Below are 23,869 nucleotides of genomic sequence, written 5' to 3'. Positions count from 1 at the left end.
TGTCATTATACTCAGTAGACTTCATCAACTGCAAGGGCTTTCACTCACTGGACGTGCAGCTGGTATGCGACCACCAGAAATGTATTCTGTAGGTGTGAGCAAGGTTTCCAGGGAGTGTACACAATGCCTACGTCCTGAATCGCTCGCAGACCCCTGCAGTCTTCCAGGGTCCACAGAGGCTGCAGGGTTGGCTCCTTGGGGACAGCAGAGGCCGTGGCTGATGACACCCGTGCGGTGGCCTCGGACTGCGGCAGAGCAACAGTATAATGATACTCATGCAGCAGCTCATGGAGCAGACCATTGGGATGCTGAAGATGTGGTTCCGGTGCCTGGACCGGTCTGGTGGAGCCCTGCAATACAGTCCGCAGAGGTTGTCATGCATCATCTTCGTCTGCTGCGCCCTTTGCAACCTGGCACTCCAATGGGGTGATGAGCTGGGTGTGGAGGAGCTGGAGGTGTCCTCGATTGAGGAGGTCACCGACGGGGATGAGTGTGAGATGTCATCAGTGGTGACGATGATGGGGACGAGGCTCTCGCACTGGCTGGATGAGGCAGGCGCACTCAGGAGGCCTTCATAGCTGCCAGATTTGTGGAGGATGATAACGACATGCAGTGAGGTGTTTCCATAGATCCTCACATCATAATTGTGATTATTTGACTCCAGCCAGGCCTATGGCAGCGCCAATGCCCTCTGAGAATGCTCCTGTCATGGAGATGCAGTGGAGGCCCTAATAGTCATTCGATTGCAGGAGGATGATGATGACATGCAGTGAGGACACTCCATAGATCTTCACATGGCCTCTGAGAATGTTTGACTCCTGTCTGACCAAGGGCAGCTCGCTTGTGCTCCATGATCAGGGCCATCTTAGAGACGCAGCCATGAAAGTTTAGATGCATCTGATGCTGTGCCTGCCTTCAGCACCTCAGCCCTTCAGGAGCTGGTGCACAGCATTGCTGGTTGCAGATGCTGGTGTGATGGGGGCCAGCCCCACCTTAAAGGTGCTGAGTGCACACAGAGAGAATGAGAGAACTCTGTGGTGCCTGCCCACTACATTCTGGCAGCAATGACCAGCACCGCCGAGGTGCAGGTATCAGTAATATTTCCAGGGAGTCTGAGGCTGAACCATCACTGTGGTCTGAAGGCTGCACAAACACAGGGAAGAGGCCCTGGACTGAGACACCTGCCTTTTATCTTGTGCAGAAAGGTTTCACATCTGAGTGACAAGAACACTGCTCATCAGAACAAGGAGCCATAGGCAGGGAGACATACTTGGGAGTTTATTGACAATAGTGAACATTATGTGCAAGTGATTAACATCCGTGCCCAGGCTGTGCAACTAATTTTCCTTAGCTGTCCTAACCCTGCCGCTACACCTTGGTGCTCCCTGGACATCCACAGTAGAGGTGGAGGCAGCCTGCTGACTGTGATGCCCTGTCTGTGATGACTTTGGCAGGCTTCCACTGGAGGGCCCAGACTTGGGGTGCCCGGTCTGCTCTCGGGGTCCTGCTGTGTGGCAGTGGCACCCTCCTCGGCCTGTGAAGCTGGATCTGCGGAGGTCACAGGGAGAGGGAGTCAGATCGGCCAGTCACTCCCAGAGTCGCCTGGGTGGATGGCCCTGGAGCGGGCACTTGCTGATCCTCCTCCCAATGGGTGCCCGAGGGCCCCTGGCTGACTCTGTGAGCGGAAGGGGTAGCTGGAGTGAAATCGAGCTGCCCAGCAGCCCCCTCACGTACACACTGTTGGAGGCCAACTATGGCATCAGCGATGGAGTTAAGTCCACGCAGCAGTGCACGAGTGACATCCTGGACCGAGGTCTCCATGGCGGCCGCCATCCTGCCAGTGTTGACCTTGGCATGTTGCAATGCCGACGTTATCACCTCAGCCTGAAGACGAACTGACTCCCCCATCCACAGCCTTGCAATCTGAGGAGTGCAGCGCACATCCCTGCCTGATGTTCCCGAGCTTGCTTTTGCAGCTCCAGCAACTGACCAAGTCCAGAGACTCGTCATCTGACTCGGACTCAGCAATGTTCTGGTTTCCAGCAGTCCTCCGAGTGCCAGGGACCTGGGAAGTCCCTGCCTCCGCCTGCTGTGGATCAGAAAGTGCGATGTGCTCACCAGATTGTGGTCCCGAGTCTACCCTAAAGCTAGGTCCCATCGCGGCTTGTGTCTCTGCCTAGGTGGAGGATGTGGGTGAACGCTGTGATGGGACTTCAGGGAGGGTGTCTTCGGAGGGTTCTTCAGAGCTTGCTTGGAGGCTCTGGGTCGTGGACTCCCATCTGATGCTTCCCAGATGTGCCTGCGAAAGGACGGGTAGATAATTAGTGCATGGCAGTGGCCTGTGAAAGAGGACATATCACTCACGGCATGGTTGCCTGATGGATGTTGCACTGCTGGGTCCTCACTTGGTAGAGCAGCACCAACCTCACCATCAGCACAGGACCAATCCCGGTCATCGCCGTCCAGCTGGATGGCTCTGTTGTCAAATTCTGTAAGAATTTTGAATTCCAGCATCCCCCCACCTGTCTGTGACCTTTCCCTCCTGTTGTGAGCCAGTTTGTCCTGCATGGATAGAGATGGGGAGAGTGTATCAGGACACCTGCCAGGCCGGATATGCCTGGCCTATGTGGGTAGTGAGTGGTCCCATGGACAGGATGAGGACAATGACGGTGTGTGTGAAAGAGTGAATAATGATGTCCCTTGCAGTGAGTGAGGGCTCTGTGGGTGTGTAATGGGTTTGTGAGTTGGGAGTGATGAAGAGACTGACTTACCCTCATGGAATGGAGGAGATCATTCATCCTTTTGCAGCACTGGGTAGCTGTCCACTTCTGAAGGGCGTTGACGCTGACCACTGCTGCCACTGCCTCCCAAGCCGAATTGGTGACATTGCTACCCATCCTGCGGTTGCTACCCATCCTGCGGCCAGAGCTGGGGTAGAGCACATTCTGGCAGGGCTCCACGGCATCCAGCAGTCGCTCGAGGGATCCATCGTTGAAGCTGGGGGCTGCAGTCTTTTTGCCTTTGCAGGCCACATCTCCCAGGTAGCAGTGGTGAGCTGGTGGCAATGAGCGCTTTGCTGCTGACTGATTTTTAAAGATGGCGGCCAGCATGATGCAACAGTGGGGTGATGGCGAGTGGGCGAAAGAGAGCCCGCCCGCCATGGAAACTGTGTTTCGCAGGAGTGAATATATAGGAATGCGGGCTTGGGAAGATACAGCGTGAAAACCCGCCATTTTCATCGGTGGGTAGGACTCCATTTTACCCGCCCGCTCCTGCACTTAGTGCAATTCTGGGAAAATTCAGCCCAAAGTAATCATTTAGCTTCTCTGCCACTTCTCTATTCCCCATTATAAAATCCCCTGACTTTGCTTGTAGTGGACCCACAATAATCTGAGCCAAATGTTTCCTTTTAACGAACCTATAGAAACTTTTACAGTCCGTTTTTATGTTTTTTGCTAGCTTACATTCATGTTCTATTCTCCCTTTCTTTATCAGTTCCTTGGTCTTCCTTTGCTGTATTCTAAAACCCTCCCAATCCTCAGGTTTACTACTATTTCTGACAACTTAATAGGCCTTTTCTTTTAATCTTTTATGATCTTTAATTTCCTTTGTTAGCCACGGTTGACTGGCTTTTGTTTTTAGGTTTTTGCATCTTGAAGAATGTATAGTTGCTGTTAACTATGTAATAATTCTTTAAAAACTATTTATTGCCTATGTTCTGTCATATCTTTTCATGTATTTCCCAATCCACCTCAGCCAAATTGCCCCTCATAGCTTCATAATTTTCTTTGTTCAAATTTAACACCCTGGCTTCAGATTGAACTACCTACTTTCAAACATAATGTAACATTCCATCATACAACAAGATTATTAATTAGCCCTTTCTCGTTAACATAATACTAGATTTAAAATAGCCTGTTTAATCGGTTCCTCAAAATATTGCTCTAGAAAACCATTTCTAACACACTCAAGAAACTCGTCCTCCACAGCATTAGTGCTCATTAGGTTTACCCAGTCTATATGCAGATTGAAGTCACCCATGATTCCTGTATTACCCATGCTACATGCTTCTTTAATCTCCTGATTAATACTATGCCCTATACTACCACTACTGTTTGGTGGCCTATAAACAACCCTTACCAATGTTTGCTCTATGGAATGGATAGAATTTTTCTTCTTCTATACTTGCTTAAAACCTGGTATATCTCTAAATTTCCAGTTCTGATGAAAGGTCATGAACGTAACTCTGTTTCTTTTCCCACAGCTTCCTGCCTGATCTGCTGAGTATTTGTAGTATTTTGTTTTCATTTTATTTTACTACATATGTAGTTGTGATATCTTCATGATTATTCTGACGAGAGACCAGTATAATGTGTTTCTTGAACAAACAACCTCTACAGCAAATTGCAAGAGTATAAGGCCAGTAGAAAAGTTGACCAATGTATTTATTCCCCAAAGAAATTGAATCTGGAGATGATGCAGCAGATGGTTTCATCAAATGAAGAAATGAAATACAAAATTGAAAGTCTTAAGTAAGTGATCCTATTACAATTTAACCTGCTAAAGGAAAAGTTGTGTATAATTAGGTTTGGCTCGATAGACACGTCTCATCATGTTTCAATATTGGCATTTGTATTAACAAAAATAGCCTTGGTAGTGCATGCATCTGCATTACAAGTCTGCAGATCCCTCATATTGATATTTTATGCTGAACAAAATCCTACTTATCATGACTAGAGTACTCAATCAGAACAACCAGCAACTAGTGAAAGTTGTTCTGTGTTATGTATGAAACAGAAAGTCTCTGGAAAAATTATCTACATTTAAGATATCAAAAAGGGCACTTAGTATATTCCATAGACCATGAGTTAAGCAAGCAAGGTTACTGCATATACTGTATAGTTAGGAAGAAATATTAGAAAAGTATGATAGGATAGGTTATACTCAAAAAAGTGACTCATTTTGGTAAAAGATCTCTGAGAAATGATATAAAATAAAGGTTACAATTCTAAAGGAGGTGCAGGAGCAGTGGGACTTGGGTGAATATGTGCATAACTTATTAAAGATGGTCGGACAAATTGAGCGAGCAGTTAATAAAGCATGCAGTATCCTCAGCTTTATCAATGGGGCATAGAGTACAAAAGTAAGGAAGTTATGTTAAACTTGTATGAAACACTGGTTTAGCGTTTACTGGAGTGTCCAATTCTGGATGCCACACTTTAGGAAGGATGTGAAGGCGTTAGAGAGGGTGCAGAAAATATTCCTTGGAGCAAAGAAGGTCGAGAGGAGATTTGTTAGAAGTATCCAAAACCGTGTGGGACCTGGACAGAGTAGATGGAGAGAAGCTGTTCCCATTGGTAGAAGTATCGAGAACCAGAGGGCACAGATTTAAGGTAATTGGCAAAAGAAGTAATGAAATGGGGAAAATCTTTTTCACACAGCGAGTGGGTGGGATCTGGAAAGCACTACTTTGAGTGTGGTGGAAGCAAGTTCGATCGAGGCATTCAAGAAGGAATTGGATTGTTATCTGAAAAGGAAGAATGTGCAGGGCTATGGGGAAAAAGATGGGGAAGTGGTACTAGATGAATTGCTCCTTCACAGAGCGAGCACAGACACGATGGACCAATTGGCCTCCTGTACTGCACCATTCAATGGTTCTATGAAAATATGTCCTTTAATGTCCATTGATTGAAATACCACATCTTTCAGTACATTACTTTTTATTTTGCTTTTTTGAGGGAATCTCAATTTACAAATATTATTTCTGTAGTTATATTACTGATGCTTTCCTATAATTTTATGTAAATTAATTTATCTTGTGATAATGTGAGATATTAATTGACTCTTTAAGCATGGCATTACAAAACCGAGCTAAGTTTTTTGTGGCATCAGATTTGTATGGATAAATTTGTATCTTAACTCTGCATCTTATGAGACAAGTTTTCAAATAGAGACTGAAGAACTGCCACTTGAGACATCAATTTTTAAAAGTACAATGGAATAGATTGGTACCTACTGTATTACTTCTAAAATGTTTACTCTGAATTTGGTTTCTATGGTTTTATAAAAATGTCAATTGCATAAAATGATATAAAACCAATTCATGTCAGAAACCTTTAATTTTGGCAGTACCATACCACCTGATCAAAAGGCAAAGATTGACGTGCTGTCTGCAGACATTACAGAATTGCAGCAAGTCATAAACCGTGAATATCGTCTCAAACAAGTAAGTATGCTTGTATTCAATAAGGTATGCTCACTTTCTGAAATAAAAGGCAGCAAGTTTTTCCCTCTGTACTATTTGTACACAGAAAGAACTTGAATTAATACTGCTTGAATCCTAAAGTGTTCTATAACCAATTAATTTTGTAGAGCACAGCAGTCAGTTTGTGCACAACAATCTCCGGCAGGCAGAAAATAGCTGAACCTGAAGGGAGGGAAGCTGCAAAAATGAAGTGTGGAATTTAAGGATGGGGGTTCAGGTTAGGTTGGGAATAGGACAACCCAACTGTTACAAAGGCTGTACCAAACCTAACAAAGTCCTGTTTTAGAATTTGAACTTTAATATGATTAGATAACTTGATTTGCTGGGTTTTTACAGAGGTAATATAACTGAAATAATAATAGAGAAAATGTGACCTAACCTAAATTTCACAAATATCACAATGAGGAGTACATCTTGTAGCTTCTGCTGATTAGCAGACTTACCGCAAACCTATGGATACTGCATCATCATTTCCATGATCTGATTAACAGCTTAATTAATTTGTACTTAAGCAGCACTTAATTCCTCCCCTCTCATGTTGCTGTCTACATTTAAGACAGCGGGTTTTAGCAGCAATCTTATGCTTAGGCTAATGTGGAACATAAACACCAGCATTGGCTAGTTATGCCAAATGGCTTTATTCTATGCTGTTAGTTCTATTTAATATTCGACGGATATAATGGATCTAAATTTTGCCACTAAGTTTTCTGCACAAAGTTAACCAGTTTTGTTAAATAAGAAAGTAAATAAATCTGTAGGAAATGGGAGAGAATGGGTGTACCAAATGACCTGCAATTCAAACAGAAATAACAAACAAAATAAAAGAGCAAATGAAGCATTGGACCCTCAAAAGGCATTGACCTATGGTTTCTAAATGATTAGTCACTTCTTGTCAATACTGAGTTTTCTACAGTATTTTGAGTAATCACTCCAATTGGGTACTTTGAGTAGCAAAGAATATTTATTCAAAATTCCCATTTGATCCTTATTTTATGCACAAACAACTTTATGGAATACAAAGTGGTCACAGAAAACATCTCTAATCATGAATTATAGTAACTTCCCTACAATTGATGTCAAAGTAACTGACTTATAATTCCTAGGTTTTGATTTACCCCCTTTAATATTAGGACTACATGGACCTCCTCATAATTCATTGGAATGACTACAGACCACAGTTAGCTGTTTAAATATATAAGCCAGTAGCTGGCAGAACATATACCCCATTTTATTTAACACTGGGGTGTGAGTCATCCGGTCCAACAACCTGATCATCTTAAGAGTCACATGCCTAACCAAAGCCATTTCTGAATTCATTTCCAAGGAGTTAATGTTGAGAGCATTTATGTCTGTCACTGGTGGCAACTGACCTTCACCTTTAATAGTGATACCGAATCTCCATTTGCTATGGCAACAATTTATTGGTCCACAGCCTTAACCTGCCTTGCAGAATCTTGCAAAGGACGTATGCAACCAAAAGGGGCTGAAGTTGGATTTTCACAAAGAGCTGACTGGATCAATGGAGTCTGCAAGCCCGATTTGACCTGTGGACTGTGTCTTGGAAACGCCCCTGCCTTAAACCATAGAATGGAACTGTATCACTCTCTTTTAATTTTTTTGTTCAGAATTCCATTCAAGATGCAACCACGCAATTAAAGGCTGAAATTGCAGAACGAAACAAAATGCTGGTAAGTACATCCTAATTAGTTTTGAATTTTGACCTTGTATTGATGTGTTATTATCTAAATTTTAGCTGCATTTTCTAAGTGGATATGTGGAATATCATTGCAAGAAGTCTTCCAAGCAAGTCATTAATAACTTGGAGATTTTATATAAAACCAATATTTGTTATCACACACACTTGTATGTGACCTTGATTTGCCTTCAAAGTTTCATATCTGTGAATTTTATTCTACTTTTCAATTCCTGCTCCCTCTTGTGGCATGACTTCATATTTTTCAAGTGAAATGGAAATCCTTACCTGCAGATGTAGCTGAACAACCCCATTAAAGAACATGGCATCATCATCTGCCAGTTTAATGTGATGTTCAGATGAGCTTTTTTGTTTAGTTGGAATTACTCATGTACAAACACTTCTATACAAATAGATTTTGCTAGCTTCAAATTATCTTGTATAGATGCAATTGGAGGTCATAGCTATGTGCAACATACTTCCTCACACTTGCATCTGATTTGAATTTTTTTAATTTGTAAGAAGAATCCTGGTTCCTTTCATTTCAAATGCCTGAGGAATTCGCCAAGTATTAAGCTGAGTGACAGAAAAACAAATGGAGATAAACAGAACAGCAGTGAGATTCTTCTGTACAATGCCCTTTCCAAAATCTGAGTTATTGTAGCATTACTGTCTTAGTTGATAGTTTGAAAGAGTTTGCCAATCTAAATGTTTCTTTGTTCCTAATCTAGTTTTATTCATTAATAATAGGGCCAGATAAAAGTGGACATGGCCAATGCAAAAGAAATCCAAGCACATCTCAAGCCTCTGATTGTGGAATGCCCAGAGCAACTGAACAGTGAAATACAGACAATGAGGGAGACCGTAGAAAAGAAGAAGGAAGCTATGGTAAAATGCTTCTCATCCCCTCCTATCTCCTAAAATTGTTAACAGTAATTCATGCTTTCGTACAATCACCTGGTGCTGGTAGCTGTTTGGTAACTAAGGCTCTGCTGTTAGGTTTATCTTTAGATAGTGGATTTTGGTAAGCTATTTGAGGCATTGCATTTTACAGCAATTCTGTCAGTGTCTTACATTCATACATGGAACTTTTTTTTTTAGTGTAGGGATTACTGGTTAAGAGTCACACAAGGTTCCAGACTGATGACACTTCATTCACCCTAAAGATATATTCTAGACTGCTTAGTTTTTAGGATACCTTTCCATTCAAAAATTTTTAAATGTATTACAAAGTGAAAAAGCTTCAAATTTCAAATTTGAAGCATTAAGGATAGCTTTCTGAACCATGCACTGTAGTTCATCTAATACTGAATTATTCCAATTGCCCTTTGTACCATTTACTCTTTGTATCATTTCCCTTATGCTGAATGGTTTTGAAATGTGATCATTAGAACGGAATATAGTATTCTGATCCAACCTCAGTAAAACTGTTGAAAAGAATCAAATTGCTTCTCTGTTGTTATAATCTCTGCTTCGAGCTTACGTATTGAAGTCAGTTTGCTAGCATCAATATCCTTTGTGCTTAGCACAATATTGAGCTTTTCTTCCTTTGCTTCTGTGCCCACTTCTTTAGCCAGGTGTTTTCCTCCTGCACAGCAGAGCCTTTCTCCTATCTTCAAAACTCCTGTTCCACTGGCATCCCTCCCTCTGACCTCTTACTTCTTGCCCTCTCTTGCTCTTTTAATTGGGAATTGCTAGTGTGATGTTGGCAAGGATGATGCTTCCTCTGGCTGGGGGAATCTAGAACAAGGGGCTGCAGTTTCTGGGGGATCTAGAACAAGGGGCAGGCTATTTAGGACTGAGATGAGGAGAAATTTCTTCACTCAGAGGGTGTTGAACCTGTAGAATTCTCTACCACAGAAGGCTATGGAGATCAAGTCACTGAATGTATGTAAGAAGGAAATAGATTCCTAGACCCTAAAGGCATCAAGGGGTTTGGGGAGAGAGCTTTTGTATGGCATTGAGATAAAGGATCAGCCATGATCATATTGAATGACGGAGCAGGCTTGAAGGGCCTAATGACCTACTCCTGTTCCTATTTTCTATGTCTCAATTTCCCCACCTCTCTCTGAACTTGCAGCACTCTGTTCACTTTTTTAAATTAATCATATTTTTATTAATCCTGTTGACAAGGCCTTGACCTTGCAGAGGCTGAATGCCAACAGCCTAATACCTCCTCTCAACTCCCCCTGGGCCACGATCCTACCACCAGACACCAAACCATTGTTTCCCAACCTGTATTAACCTCATCACTTTTGGTGATCCTTCTGTCTTCTGCACCCCCACCCCAATGGTCTCCAGACTCATCGCCCCCCAATCCCACACAACCTGCTTCTACTTCCTTCCCAAGATCACAAACAGATTGTTTGAGCCTGTTCTTGAACTTATTTCTTCCTAGCTCAATTAGCTTTTTCTTTTCTCCCTGTTCAGCCTTGTCTAACTTACATCTGTGATTCTTCCAATGCCCTCAACTTTAACAGATTCCAGTTTCCTAGCTCAAACTATCTACTTTACACCATGGACGTCTAGTGGCCCTTGGATTATACATGCTAAGGATATGCATGCGAATGTTATGATTGTAGGCAGTGGTATGTTTGATATCAAACACTATCTTTTAAAACTACAGGACCTGTGTTATTGATGCATGTTTGTTTTTTTCTTCCTGCCTTAAACATTCCCTGTTCTTCAAATTGCAGCTTTGCTTTTGAATAGGCCAAACCTAAACCTGCCTATAGGATTAGGTTACATTAGATAATTATGGCTGTATCTGCAGTTTGCAAGTGTATTTGTCTCCAAATAGGCCAATTTATGTTTTCTCTTTTTTTTAATCTTCTAAATTGGACATTGGCAGCGATTAGTGAGCACAATGAACAACAACAAAATAATACTGTCCTTTATTAGCAAAGAAAAATAAAATTGAATTACAAGTAGTCTATTTACAGACCTGGTCACTGTTATGGCTTCCTGGACCATATTGTGACATCGCTGATCAATATTCTTGGTGTCTAAATATATATCCCACATTATTTAGGAGGAGCAAAGTGCAAAAAGGTCCAATCTGAATTGTGTGCTTCCCAACTTTGTGCATCCCTATTGGGAATTATTGGGGTAGAGAAAGTGCTGCAGCTTGTTATCATCAGTCCCTAGTCCTGAACAATGCCAGCAACTAGTTAGCAAGGACTGTGCTAGCTGATATGTCCCAAATTGAAGTAGCTGACAGAGATAACTTAGCCCATTGTAATTCAATTTTGTGTGCATTTGATAGCAAAAGAAAAACGATAGAACAATGGAACTTCAGGACAAGTTGGCAAGTTTTACCAATTTCCAAAACAAAGAACTAGAAACTTACTGCAGTTTATTGCAACAATCCCAGGCTGGTTCTGACCTTATAAGCAACACGAACACTGAGGTAAGAAGATTCCATTGTGTTTAGCAAAATATTTATTCTGTATAATATTTTGCAAAGCTTTTGCTAATGCCTTAAAATGGTCTTAAAATTATTGTGTACAAATTGTGTGTGAGGAATGTGCTGTTGAGCTTCTAGATTGGCTCACTCTCTCCTGCTTAAGGTTGACAAAGAACTTAAGTTGGATGTTTTGTAAAGGCTTTTTGAGAGGCAGACATACAAGCCCTAATTGTATATAATTATATGCACAATCCTCATCTCCATATTATAAAAGGATATAGAAGCGCTAGAAAAGCAGCAGGGATGAAACTAGAACTGGGGGGTTATAACTATCTGGAAAGACTAAAAAGGCTGGGAGTTATTTTTCTCAAATAGAAGACTAAGGAGTGACTTTAAAATTTATGAAGGGGTTTGATGGGCTGGATGTAGAGAAGATGTTTCCACTTGAGGGGGAGTTGAAAACCTAAGGGCCATAAACATCAGATCGTTACTAATAAATCCACAATGAAATTTGGGAGAAGACTTCTTTCACTTGAGAATGTGGAAATTGCTACCACAAGGATAATTGAGGCAAATAGCACAGATACGTTTAAGGGGATTCTTGCTCCGTACATAAGAGCGAAAAAAATAGAAGGTCATTCTGTTAGGGTAAGATGGAGAGGGGTAGGAGGACACTCTAATGGAACATAAACACTGGCATGGACTAAAACAAAAACACAATTACCTGGAAAAACTCAGCAGGTCTGGCAGCATCGGTGGAGAAGAAATCAGTTGACGTTTCGAGTCCTCACGACCCTTCGGCAGAACTGAATTCCATTAATTCCAGAAACAGTTCTGCCGAAGGGTCGTGAGGACCCGAAACGTCAACTCTTTTCTTCTCTGTCGATGCTGCCAGACCTGCTGAGCTTTTCCAGGTAATTCTGTTTTTGTTTTGGATTTCCAGCATCCGCAGTAGCTTTTAGCTTTTTGTTTTTATCACTGGCATGGACTAGTTGGGCTGAATAGCCGGTTTCTGTGGTGTCAATTCTATGTAATAAATTTAATTAGTATGGTGGTGGATTTCAAAATATGGTTGCCAAAATCACTGAGGGGATGGTGTTGGGAGGGGGTGGCATGTGTGGTAGGTGGGTTTGGTTGGCTTTGTGTTTGCTGGCTGATTGTGATGAGTAATAGTTTTTCTTACTTAAATATCTTATTTTCTGACTTAAATATCTTAGTCAGATATTTGACTAAATCAGCATGGTCAACTAAACAAGTAATGGTGTTTATTTTTTGCTATTTTTCTGCATATACCTTTGGTGAGACCTACGCTCATGTACAAACCTTTGTTATAAAGATAGTTATCTTTTTCCCAGTAATTGTTTCCTCCAATCAAATTGCCAAACCAAATCTTTCAGTTTTACTTGTAAAGTAGACTAACCGCTGGATGATGAATTCCAACATTCCCTCTCATTTGCAGAAAATACTACTGTTTTGGTACAATTGCTAGGCTTCAAGTCTGACACACTCGTCTTCTAATTACATAGAAATACATGGAGGTTTCAACACAAATTGCCCATTTAGGCCAACTGTGTTGGTGTTTACTCTCCTAATGAGCAAATAGTTCTGACCAATAACTCTTCAACCCCTTTTAGTTCAGGCACTTGTCCAATCTAATCTTGAATGTTGGCAGTTTTTGCTTCAACTCTGGGAGTGAATTCCACTGTCTCTGAACTCTGAAGACATTTCTCCTGCCCCCTGTTCTAAATTTTTTACATTTGTTCTTGTATTGATGGCCTCTTGTTCTTGGCCCCACAAATACTGGAAACAGTTTGTTTTATCTATCCTGCCACATCCTTTCATTTTAAACATTCCTATTATATTGCTCCATAAGATGCATTGTTCTAACGAAAAAGCCCCAATTTTTCGGGTTTGTCTTCATATTTGTATTTCTTCATCCTAGCATCCTAATGAATCTTTGTTGTACCTGCTCTAAAGCCTCATTATCCTTCCTACACCATGAATCCCAATATTGCTCACAGTACTCTAACTGAGATCTTATTAAGCTTTTATATAGTTAGAACTGGACCTGACTTTGTGAGGGCGCTCTTGGAGGTTGCCGGGAGAATGTGCCAAATAATAGCACCATTAGCGCTTCGAAGGACCAAGCTATTATTTGGTTCCTCTATTTCTAGGATAAAATATGTCCATGGGCACCCTTAAGAAAATTCTTCACATACTAATACTGTATGTGAAAAGTAATCTTTTAATAAACTTTAGAACTTGTTATCTTTTCTACTTCAATTAAAGAGCTGCTAAATTTTGTATTTATCTCAAAAGTGAAACCATCAACAGAAATTTATTTTTCTCTTGCCTCTTCCATAGATTTGGAATGAAGAAAATGAGCTAGAGAGAAAACAAATGGAACTGAAAAATATGCAGACAGAAGAAACTCGGTTGAAAAGGATCCTGGGCTCAAAGCTTGAAAAACAGGATAAGCTACAGATGCAGAGGCATAAAAAACAGGAAGCTAGGGAGCATAATCTTGATTCAGTAGCCACGTATGTAAATTTAACTACTGACTGTCTCAGATTTTTCTTTGGGACTGGAAATAATACACACCTTTCAAAATCCATAACTGCAATTTGTTGAGAGAATGATCTAGGCAGAGTGCTCAGAATGAAGAACATGCTCTGTTAATCTGTTTTGAAGTTATGAGAACTGAAAACTGTTATGGATTCCATTTTTTATCTTTTTCGTCTTCTACATGTGTTCCTGTATCAGTTTTCACGCTCAAGTGCCACTACTTGTCATTAACCACTGTTGCTTATTTGTTTTGTCTGCATGTCTGTATATGTGTTTCTAATCCCTTGTCAACATACAGGTAGAAGAATTATTGGGTCTAGCAGGGATATGAAATTTCTGCCTTAAGCGGAAGTCTGATTTTTCAAGTATGGAATTACACCCTTGGAAATGATTTTCTGACCTCCACCCCTCCATAGTTGCTGGTGCATTCAACCTTGATCTCATGTGCTTTCAGCTGATCCCTGAAGTCTGAGCTACCCAGGGTGCAATCTGTGAACTCCAGAGTGGGGAGCCCCAGTTGCAGCCCGCGCTGGTCCCAAATCCCAACTGCCACCACTCAGATTCACATCAGCCCGGACCACGCTGTTGTCACTCATCCCACCAGAAGCTGTGGAGTTCGGCAGGTGGTGAGGGGTGTGGGGAGAGGGAGGAGGGAGCCCAAGTTTCATCTGGTTGTACTGAATCAGCACCTGTTTTCGATCACAATGGCCTAGCCATGAATGGGTCTATGGGACCCCAGGGCTGCTCAGTGTTGCTGTAAAGCTGTTGAAATGCCAGGATGCTAATGTGTGAATGGGAGGTAGGGGTTTTTGAAAAAGGGATGCTTATATGTCAGGGGTTTGGGAAGAGGGACTGCTGAGTGAGTAAGTGGGGTTGGGAAAAAGGGCGTGTGGGGAAAGGGACTGATTACAATGTGTGTCTAGGGGGAGAGAGGCCTCACTGAGTCTTCTGTCACCAGGGAATATGGAGAGCTTGGCTGAAACCTACATGACTGCATAAAATAACATTTTTACAAGGTAGAAACAGTTTTCATATTTATGTGATGTATTATATATTATATGTTGATCTACAATATGCAAACTTTAATTATATACTCAGTGTATGCTGCTTTATTGCTGGTTTTTACTGGCGTCTGGGTGTCACCTTAATTTTCAGGATTTTTTGTAAAATATGGGATGTGGGTGTCGCTAGCAAGGCCAACAGTTGCCCATTCCTAATAATCCTTGAGAAGGTGTTGGTGAGTTAAAATGGAATCACATTGGAAAATAGTTTGTAATCCTATTGCTGTAGTCCTTGCTTCCCTTTGCATGTACATAATTTGGCAAGATCATGTCCTGTTGTTAGTATAAATTTCATCCTGTATTACAGGCTCTAACTGCATTGAATGCTGAAATGTTAAGGTCACTTTAGTGATTGGTCCACAGTTTTGATGGTAATAGATGGTAGACAAAGGGAAAACTAATGTTTCTATCCCCATATGAAATCTAATAGTTCCACCCATTTGAAGTGGCTGAGAAGTATTTGCATTTCACTGCAGATCGTAAGTACTATAATTACGTATTTCCTTGTAGAATCATCGAATGGGTTACAGCATAGAAGGAGGCTATTCAGACCATTGTGCCTGTGCTGGCCCTCTGAAGGAACAATTCACCTAGTGCCACTCCCTTGCTTTCTCCCCCTCACCTTGTAAACTTTTCCTTTGCAGATAATGATCAAATCTCTCTTAAGCCTCAATTGACCCTGCCACCCCCACACTCTTGGGCAATGCATTCTAGATTCTAACCACTTGTTGCGTGAAAATGTTTTTCTACATGTCGCCGTTGCTTTTTTTGCTAATTATTTTAAATCTGTCCCCTCTAGTTCTCGATCCTTCCACCAATGGGAACAGTTTCTCACTATCCACTTTGTCCAGACACTTCATGATTTTGAGTGCCTCTGTCAATCGTCAGAAAATGCTTTTGCTTTAGCCACTAATTTTCAGACCTTTATAATCATTGAAGTATTTTTTAGCTTTAAAATGATTTTCACATGGAATAGCTGATTATTTTCAGCATTTGGTGATAATGTTATAGGGAAGGAAATGAGTTATGCACGAATTAGATCCTGGGATCTCTGTTCAAGAAATCCCTTACAAAAACCAAAGAACTTGTCCAGAGTTGTTTTTTTCTTTTACTTGTGATTTGAGCCACTGTTAATGGTTTCAGATGATTATCATTAATATATCAGAACTCTTGTGTGACCAGTACAACTTGGAGCAGACATTCTATTGATTGGAGACAGCTCTTGTTTCTGAAACAGCACCATCTTTATTTGGCTTTATGGAAGTATGTTAGAGAGTAACATTTTATTTATTCATAAGAAATGCACTATTGAATTTGGGCTACCAGCTTGAATCTTGTAAATTAAGCTCTGGATCAATTAGGAATGAATACTTATTTGTTTTGTTTTAAAATATATTGCAATGTAAAATTCAGAAGTATATGAAATTTATTTTTATTTTTATTTTTTTGAATAGTGAGTTTGATCAGTTTAAGCAGCGAAGCCAGGAGATATCTGAGCAGATTGCGCAAATAAACAGTGAACGTCAACAATATCTGACAAAAAGCCAGGCATTGCAAGAGAGCTGTGTTAAAGATGAATCGGAATGTCAGGTATGTCATAGCAATATGAAGAAGAGGCTGTAATCTACCATGTAGCCTTATTGTAATGACCTAACCAGGTTTTTTTGGGCTTACATGACACAGGATGATTGGCCATCTAAACCAGCAGTGATTTGCATTAACTTAAGCCACTGACTGACTTGCTGAATGTCTTCCCTAATCAAAAATTGCAACTGGCCACTTAAGAAAAATAATATACAGTGCAAAAGGGAAGTAACCCATATAGCCCAAAATGCCTGTTTTGGCTAAAGGGATTAGAGTTCTGTTTTTCTTTCCTACTTTGATAGAGTGTCAGAAGTACACAGAATATAATTTTATATGCAGAATGATCTTTACTAAGTATCATGTCTGAGATTGAGCTTTGAGAGGATTTTGGTAAATTGAATTTTCTAGCAAGCGTTTCAGCATTGTGCAAAATGTAAACTCTCTAATCTTTCTTTGCCCCAGATTTAGGTTTTTTAATTGTAGCTGCACAGTCCAGTATCTGTGAAACCAGTTGCTGAACTAATGTTAAAATCAAAGCTTTTCCTAAGCTAATAAAGATGGGATGGTGACCATCCCATTTTCAGCAGAAGTGAGATACCCGTACTTAATGGGCTATAACTTCCGAGCTCCAGGGCAGTGTATCTGGGGGTACCCCAAAAACACACTGAGGACCACCCTACCCCCTCCTCCAGAAGTTCCCAGGTAGGGATTGCATGGTAATTGCTTGGGAATTCAAACTTCCTTTGGGCAATTGCCCTATATTGGGAAGCATCCGAAAATGCGATTTTAAATCATCAACTTCGGATAGCTCTGATTGTGTTAGAGCAATAGTTACCCAGAAACAGTTAGAAGAATTAAAAGCACCTCTGGGTAACTATAACACTAACCCACTCCACGGGACTACCTACCCCAGGCCCCTCCCAACTCCCCACTGCACCACGCCGCCCCCCCGCCCCGCCATCTCCAACTCCAGCCAGATTTTATTTTTGTTTGTTTTGTTTCCCGCCCCATCTTCCCCTCCACCCCCAGGCCCGATCTGACCACCACCCCCTTCCCCCACCACCCACCAAATCTGCCCACTTACCTTATACACTTGGCTTCTCCTTGGCTTGTGAAAGACCCGGTTTCCCTTTATCCACCCTGCTTGTTACATTCTCAAAGAACTTTAACAAACCTATCAAACACTACTTCCCTTCCACAGAACCAGCTTACCTGGTTTATGGCAGCTAGTGCCATTAAAAAGCGTGCATTGCTTACTTACCTGCGACTGAGCTGCCCTCGACAGTAGGCCCTGGGAGTGTGCTTCATTGCACGGACCTCACCCAACCTGAGTCGTTAGGTCAAGCGAGACAGGAATGGCTGGATTTCAAGGTGAGTAACTACAAGCGGAGTGTCACTCCGATTCAATTGCCACTCTGTTGGAAGTTATGGGTCATTGTTTTTATTTTGAAATAGAGCTCTAAAATTGAGGCTTCATTTCAATTTTATTCATGTAGCTGAGAATGCTCAGTCATTGCAGACCAGAAGACAGTTTATAGTGCCATACAGATTCTTTAGTGGCCTCAATCCTCCAAGGTAGATGTTGCACAACATATATTTATATAGTACCTTTGTTATAGTAAAACACTCCAAGACACTTCACGGGAGTGGTATAGGAAACTATGGGCCACTTGGCCTAACCTCTGCTATTGGGAAAATCCTAGAATCCATTATTAAAGAGGTAATAGCAGGATATTTAGAAAATCATAATACAATCAGGCAGAATCAACGTGGTTTTGTGAAAGGGAAATAGTGTTTGACAGATTTGTTAGAGCTCTTTGCCAGCCTGAAAGTGGCTCATCTATCCCCACTTTCTGTTTCTTGTTAGTTAGCCAGTCCTCTGTCCATGCTAATATATCACCCCTAACACAATGAGCTTTTACCTTTTATGTGGCACCTTATCAAATGCCTTTTTGAAATCTAAATACACTACATGTCCTGGTTCCCCTTTATCCACCCTGCTTGTTACATTCTCAAAGAACTTTTAACAAATCTGTCAAACACTGTTTCCCTTTCACAAAACCACGTTGTTTCTGCCTGATTGTATTATGATTTTCTAAATGTCCTGCTATTACCTCTTTAATAATGGATTCTAGAATTTTCCCAATAGCAGAGGTTAGGCCAACTGGCCTATAGTTTCCTATAACACTCCTGCGAAGCACCTTGGAGTGTTTTACTATATTAAAGGTACTATACAACTATATGTTGTTCATCAAAATGATCTTCCTGACCTCACTGTCTGTCCACTTGGAAGATACTGGTAGCATTAGTGGGATGAAATGTGCCTGCTACTTGTTTGCTAATGCAATGAAATGAGTAAAAGAAGAATATTCTGAAGGAGAAGATGAGGATACACAGTAATTGTTCTTGATTTACATTCTTACAGAATCTGTATTCCAAATTGTTGGCTCATCTGGAACAATATCATGAACGTTTAGCCGTAGTGACACAGAAGGCTACATATGAAGGACACAAGCAAATGGCAGAACTAGAGAGAGCTATGAGTGAAAGAATTTGAAACGCTGCCTGCATTCACTTCAAATCTTAATCTGTTTAAGTCTCCTGTCTCTTTAGTTTATCCTTAACAAGCCACAATTATTCTTGTGCAGGTAATTCAAATTGTTTTGAGTAGAAGCCAGCATATCTGTCGCTGTTTGAACTATTTTATATATAGCTTTCTTAAAAGTGCACTAACTGTGGAAAGCATAATTTCCTACAGTGAAAAAGTAAATTTAGATTTTCATGTCTTTCTATGTGTTTTATAACGTGTGACCTTTTGCTGATTTATAACTGTGGAATAAATGTAAAAAATAACCCGTATTGAAGTTAATGAGAACTGTCACAGTTAATACGCAACTGCTGTTAATAGTGTTTTAAGGATGACATTTCATTGAAATACTGACCGCAGGAGCAAGAAAAGATGTTTATTCAGAAAGATTCTTTGCTGGTTGTCTCAAATGGAGGAAGAGGAAGATGCAACAAAAACCAGTATTTGAACGAGGAATTTTTACATGGAACCTACAGCAGAGGAGCTGCCTGTTCGGCTTAACTGGTCTATGCCAGTAATAATACCCAACAAGCATCTCCTCCTCGATCTAATTACTTCACCGCCACGCCTCTCCCTAGCCCCCATCTTGCATTCCTTTATTCCTTTTTCTTTCATGTATATATCAAGCCTCTCAAAATGCTGTTATCCATTTCAACCATTCCTTGTGGGCAGTGAGTTCCACATTCATTCACTCTGCAGAAGGAAATGACTCCTAAATTCTTTATGTTAATAGCTATCTTGTATTTATACCCTCTTTTTCTGAACTCACCCACAAGTGGAAACAGTTGCTCCATATCAACCTCTTCATACTTTTTTCTACCTCATTAAGGGTCTTCTGTGCCTTTTTTTCCATAGGAAATAGACATGGCCTTCACAATCTTTCCTTATTGTTGCATTCTCTCAATTCTGGTAACATCCCTGTAAATCTTTTCTGTGCTTTCTCCTGTACTTCAATATTGTTTTTGTATATAAGAAGCATGGAAACCAGAACTACATTTTTCTAAGTGAACATTCAACTGGAGTATAGCAGCAACAGCAACAACTTAAGTTTATGTAGCATGTTTAATGTTATAAAATGTCCCAAGATGCTTCATAATAGCGTGGTGCAACAAAATTTGACATGCAATCCACATGAGATTTTTATGTAGGATGTAGAGCACGCAAACTGATACAAATCATTTGGCCAAACTAGTCTATGCCACTAGCTTCTTCCAACCCCATTTCATTGATCCCTATTAGCATAATAAGTTGTTATTCCTTTTTCCTTGCTGTGTTTATCTCTTAGAAGCATCATTGCTATTCACCTTAACTACCTGTCTGGCAAAAAACAATCTCAACATTCAGCAGGCTCACCCCCAGGCTTTGCAGAGACCATGAGGTTTGTCTTAAAGCAAAGATCAAAGTCTAACAGGCAATGGTTCTCCCATCATGTCTCCAGGGCTGAGAGGCCTGGACAACATAATGGTGTCACCTAACGCAGCTAGATGGAATCCACCTGAGCTGCTTAAGATTTACCTGTAACATGAAGTGATGGTACAAAATCCCTAACACCGAAGTTCTCGTAAGGTGCTCCATACCTTCTATCGATAGCATGCTCATCAGACCTCAGCTTTGCTGGGTCGGCCATGAGATTCACATGGAGGATTCCCACCTACCAAAGGTGGTATTCTGCAGCCAGCTGAGCATAAGAACCCACACGATAGGACCTTGCCAAACCTTGATACAAATACATTTTGAAAGCCAATCTCAGAGTCTGTAAGTTGGACCCCATCACATGGGGGAGGGGGTTGGCGAGATCAAACCCAGACAGATCCACATGGAGAAGTCTCTGTCATCAAGCAATTCAACATTTAAGGAGAACAGAGTCAGGTCCCTAAAGGACAAATGAGCACACTGCAAAGACAATGCCTTCACCACCCCTCCACAGTGAGTTCATATGTAATACTTACAATTGAATCTCCAAATCAAGACTTAGTTTAACATCACGTATGAGATGATACCTAGCTAGATGGTGAACAACTGGTCTCCTTGCTGAACACTCATTTAGCAAAGCGATGGGAGAATCCATCACTCCTTGTGGTAGCATGTTCCATATTTTAACTGCTCTCGGGAAAAGAAATTAAAAACCATTAGAGTCAAGTTCAGAACAAACCCAATGCCAATTAAGTTGGCAATGTCGCTTGCAAAACTGTTCTGAACAGCTGGGGTTTCTCGGGACAGATTTTTTTCACGTCATTCCTGCAATTCACGCTCTTGATGGCTTCAGAAGGTGATGATATTCAGGACAAATTGTTGTTTGGACTTTCAGAAGGTCGTCACTTGTTCAAATTCAAATTTTTTTTTTCACTAATTGCATTTTGGAATACAGGAGTAACTTGAGACATGTCCTCTGATAAATGTAGAGCGAAGAAACGGTGACATTGTACCATGGTTTCCAAACCGCTCCACTATTGGGGCTATTGGTCTCTAAATTGATGGAGATCAATTGCTATTACTAGTTAACTTTATTGTTGCATTATGTTTCCAAGATGGGTGGTTGTTGAACTAAATAGACTTTGGTCTTTTTCAATCTTGCTGTTTTTGAGCAGTGCAATGGTATAACCACAGGGTGTTCCACTGTTGTGTACATTTTGCATGCCAACCTTACCACTCGCTCATTAACTTCTCATGGACTGACGCAGCAATTCTGAAATAAAACTGGGTCTCAATGCCCTCTTCTATTTGTCCTTTTTAATTTTTTTCTTACTTTTTATCTCTTGCAATCTACTCTTTCAACCCTTATACTTTTTATATGTCAATCTTTTGTTTGACTCTAATTCACCCTTATTCCTTCTCCGTCTTCTTTTGTTTCTCCATCTTTCTCTTCCAATGGTCAAGGAGATAAGCCATTGGGCATGCTGTTCACAAGGTCCCAGGTGTGATATTGACATCGCTGCATCATTATCAGACTATATATTGTGCCAGCATTTTGTCAATGTTGGGCATAAAAGGCCAATTAATGCCCTATGTTGTGAAATCTGCCATTGTATCAATTTCCCGCCTAACGCTGTTTAAGTATATAAGTAGATACAAAAAAAAAGGTCTTGAGTCCAGTGCACATAGTTGAATTTCAAGTTTCACTGCTTTCTACAATTAGATTTTTTTGTGTGCAGGATTTCCTATTAGCAAGTTCTGGGAAAATTACTTGTGGTACAAAGATAGGAAACCACTTTGGGGGATTTGAAGGTCAAAATGTTTTTTTGGAGTCCAAAAAAATTCAAGACTCCAAAGTGTGTACTATTTCAATGATGATCATCTTGACAGGATGAACAACCTGTATATAGGAGCTTACAAAGGATTACATATGATATATGGCACAGAAACAGGCCATTCGGCCAGTCCATGCTCATTTTATGCTCCACTCGAGCATCTTTTCTCATCTAAATCTACACATAACTATCTATTCCCTTCTGCTGCAAATGTTTGCCTCGATTCTCCTTAAATGCATCTTTATTCTTTGCTTCAACCACTCCCAGTGGTAACAAGTTCCACATTCTTACCACTCTTTGGGTAGAGAAGATTCTTCTGGATTCCCTGTTAGATTTCTTGGTAACAATCTCCTACTGAGAGCCTTTAGTTGTGCTCTTCCCCACAAGAGGAAACATTCTCTGAATCCCTTCTATGAAAATCTTCCATAATTTTACAGATCTTTATTAAGTCACCCCTCAGCCTTAATTTTTCAAGAGAAAAGGGATCCAGCCCGTCAATCCTTTCCTAATATATAACTCACGCACTTCTGGTATCATTCTTGTAAACCTTCTCTGCACCCTCTCTACCTCTACCCTTTTGACGTCATCATTTAGTTCATTGTTTATATTAATACTTTAGGGGTAATTTTCAGTTTTTGGGAAGAATAAAGTTGTACGTTAAGGTAATTAAAATGCTGGACTTTAGAAATTGCCAGAACACCTCAAGTAGTGGCAATTCAAAGGGTGACCTGTGTTTTGTCAATGAGGTCAGTAGTAGAAGGGAGAAAATTTAAACAATGGTTGAGCCAGGGGTCTACACTTAGATAATTTAAATCTTTTATTGAGGTATGTAGTTCCCAAATGAAAAGAAGCTGGAAGCAGTTTGTAAATAAGGGAGTTCCTTGATGGAACCAGAGTCTGGAGATAGGGCAATTCTATCCATTAACTGGGAAGTGGTGTTCCACAAGGATCTGTGCTGGGACCACTGCTGTTAACAATTTACATCAATGATTTGGACCTTGAAATCAAAAGTACAATTTCTAAATTTTCACATGATACCAAATCTTGGGGGGGATAGTCAATATTGAGGAGGACTGCAACAAATAACGGGAGGACAGTAACAAACTTGCAGATTGGGAAAACAATTGGCAAATGAAGTTCAACATGGATAAATGTGAGGTAGTACATTTTGGTAAGAAGAAAAGACTTATTACTTGCCTAAGTGAGGTAGAGGAACAAAGGAATCTCAGAGTACAAATACACTAAAAGTTGCGCCACAGGTTAGCAAGGCCATAAAAATAAAAGCAAACCAAAGACTAGGCTTTATTTCTAGAGGGATAGAATTGAAAAGTAGGGAGGTTATGCTAAACCTGTAATGAACCTGGTTAAACCGCACAGAGTACTGCTCTGGTCATATTATAAAAAGTTATAAATTAGTAATGTGTGTCCCCATCAAAAGGTTTGATTTTGAAGGTTAAAGA

The 23,869-nt window shown here is 40.8% G+C and overlaps 1 protein-coding gene across 1 annotated transcript in view; it reads left to right on the top strand.

The window, feature by feature from the left end:
• The window catches only part of LOC144692666 (kinetochore protein Nuf2-B-like), a 52,583-nt gene extending 33,145 nt beyond the window's left edge, over nucleotides 1-19,438 (top strand). The window contains exons 7-14 of the mRNA XM_078561750.1: nucleotides 4,459-4,532; nucleotides 6,130-6,226; nucleotides 7,891-7,953; nucleotides 8,709-8,846; nucleotides 11,224-11,367; nucleotides 13,729-13,904; nucleotides 16,445-16,580; nucleotides 19,000-19,438. Coding sequence (XP_078417876.1) covers nucleotides 4,459-4,532; nucleotides 6,130-6,226; nucleotides 7,891-7,953; nucleotides 8,709-8,846; nucleotides 11,224-11,367; nucleotides 13,729-13,904; nucleotides 16,445-16,580; nucleotides 19,000-19,131 — 960 coding nt within the window. The 3' untranslated portion in view covers nucleotides 19,132-19,438. The remainder of the gene's footprint in view (nucleotides 1-4,458; nucleotides 4,533-6,129; nucleotides 6,227-7,890; nucleotides 7,954-8,708; nucleotides 8,847-11,223; nucleotides 11,368-13,728; nucleotides 13,905-16,444; nucleotides 16,581-18,999) is intronic.
• Nucleotides 19,439-23,869: the final 4,431 nt, after the last annotated feature.

Source organism: Cetorhinus maximus, chromosome 17 (assembly GCF_964194155.1).
Source record: "Cetorhinus maximus chromosome 17, sCetMax3.hap1.1, whole genome shotgun sequence".
Taxonomy (NCBI): domain Eukaryota; kingdom Metazoa; phylum Chordata; class Chondrichthyes; order Lamniformes; family Cetorhinidae; genus Cetorhinus; species Cetorhinus maximus.
This window is presented reverse-complemented; position numbering and strand designations above follow the sequence as displayed.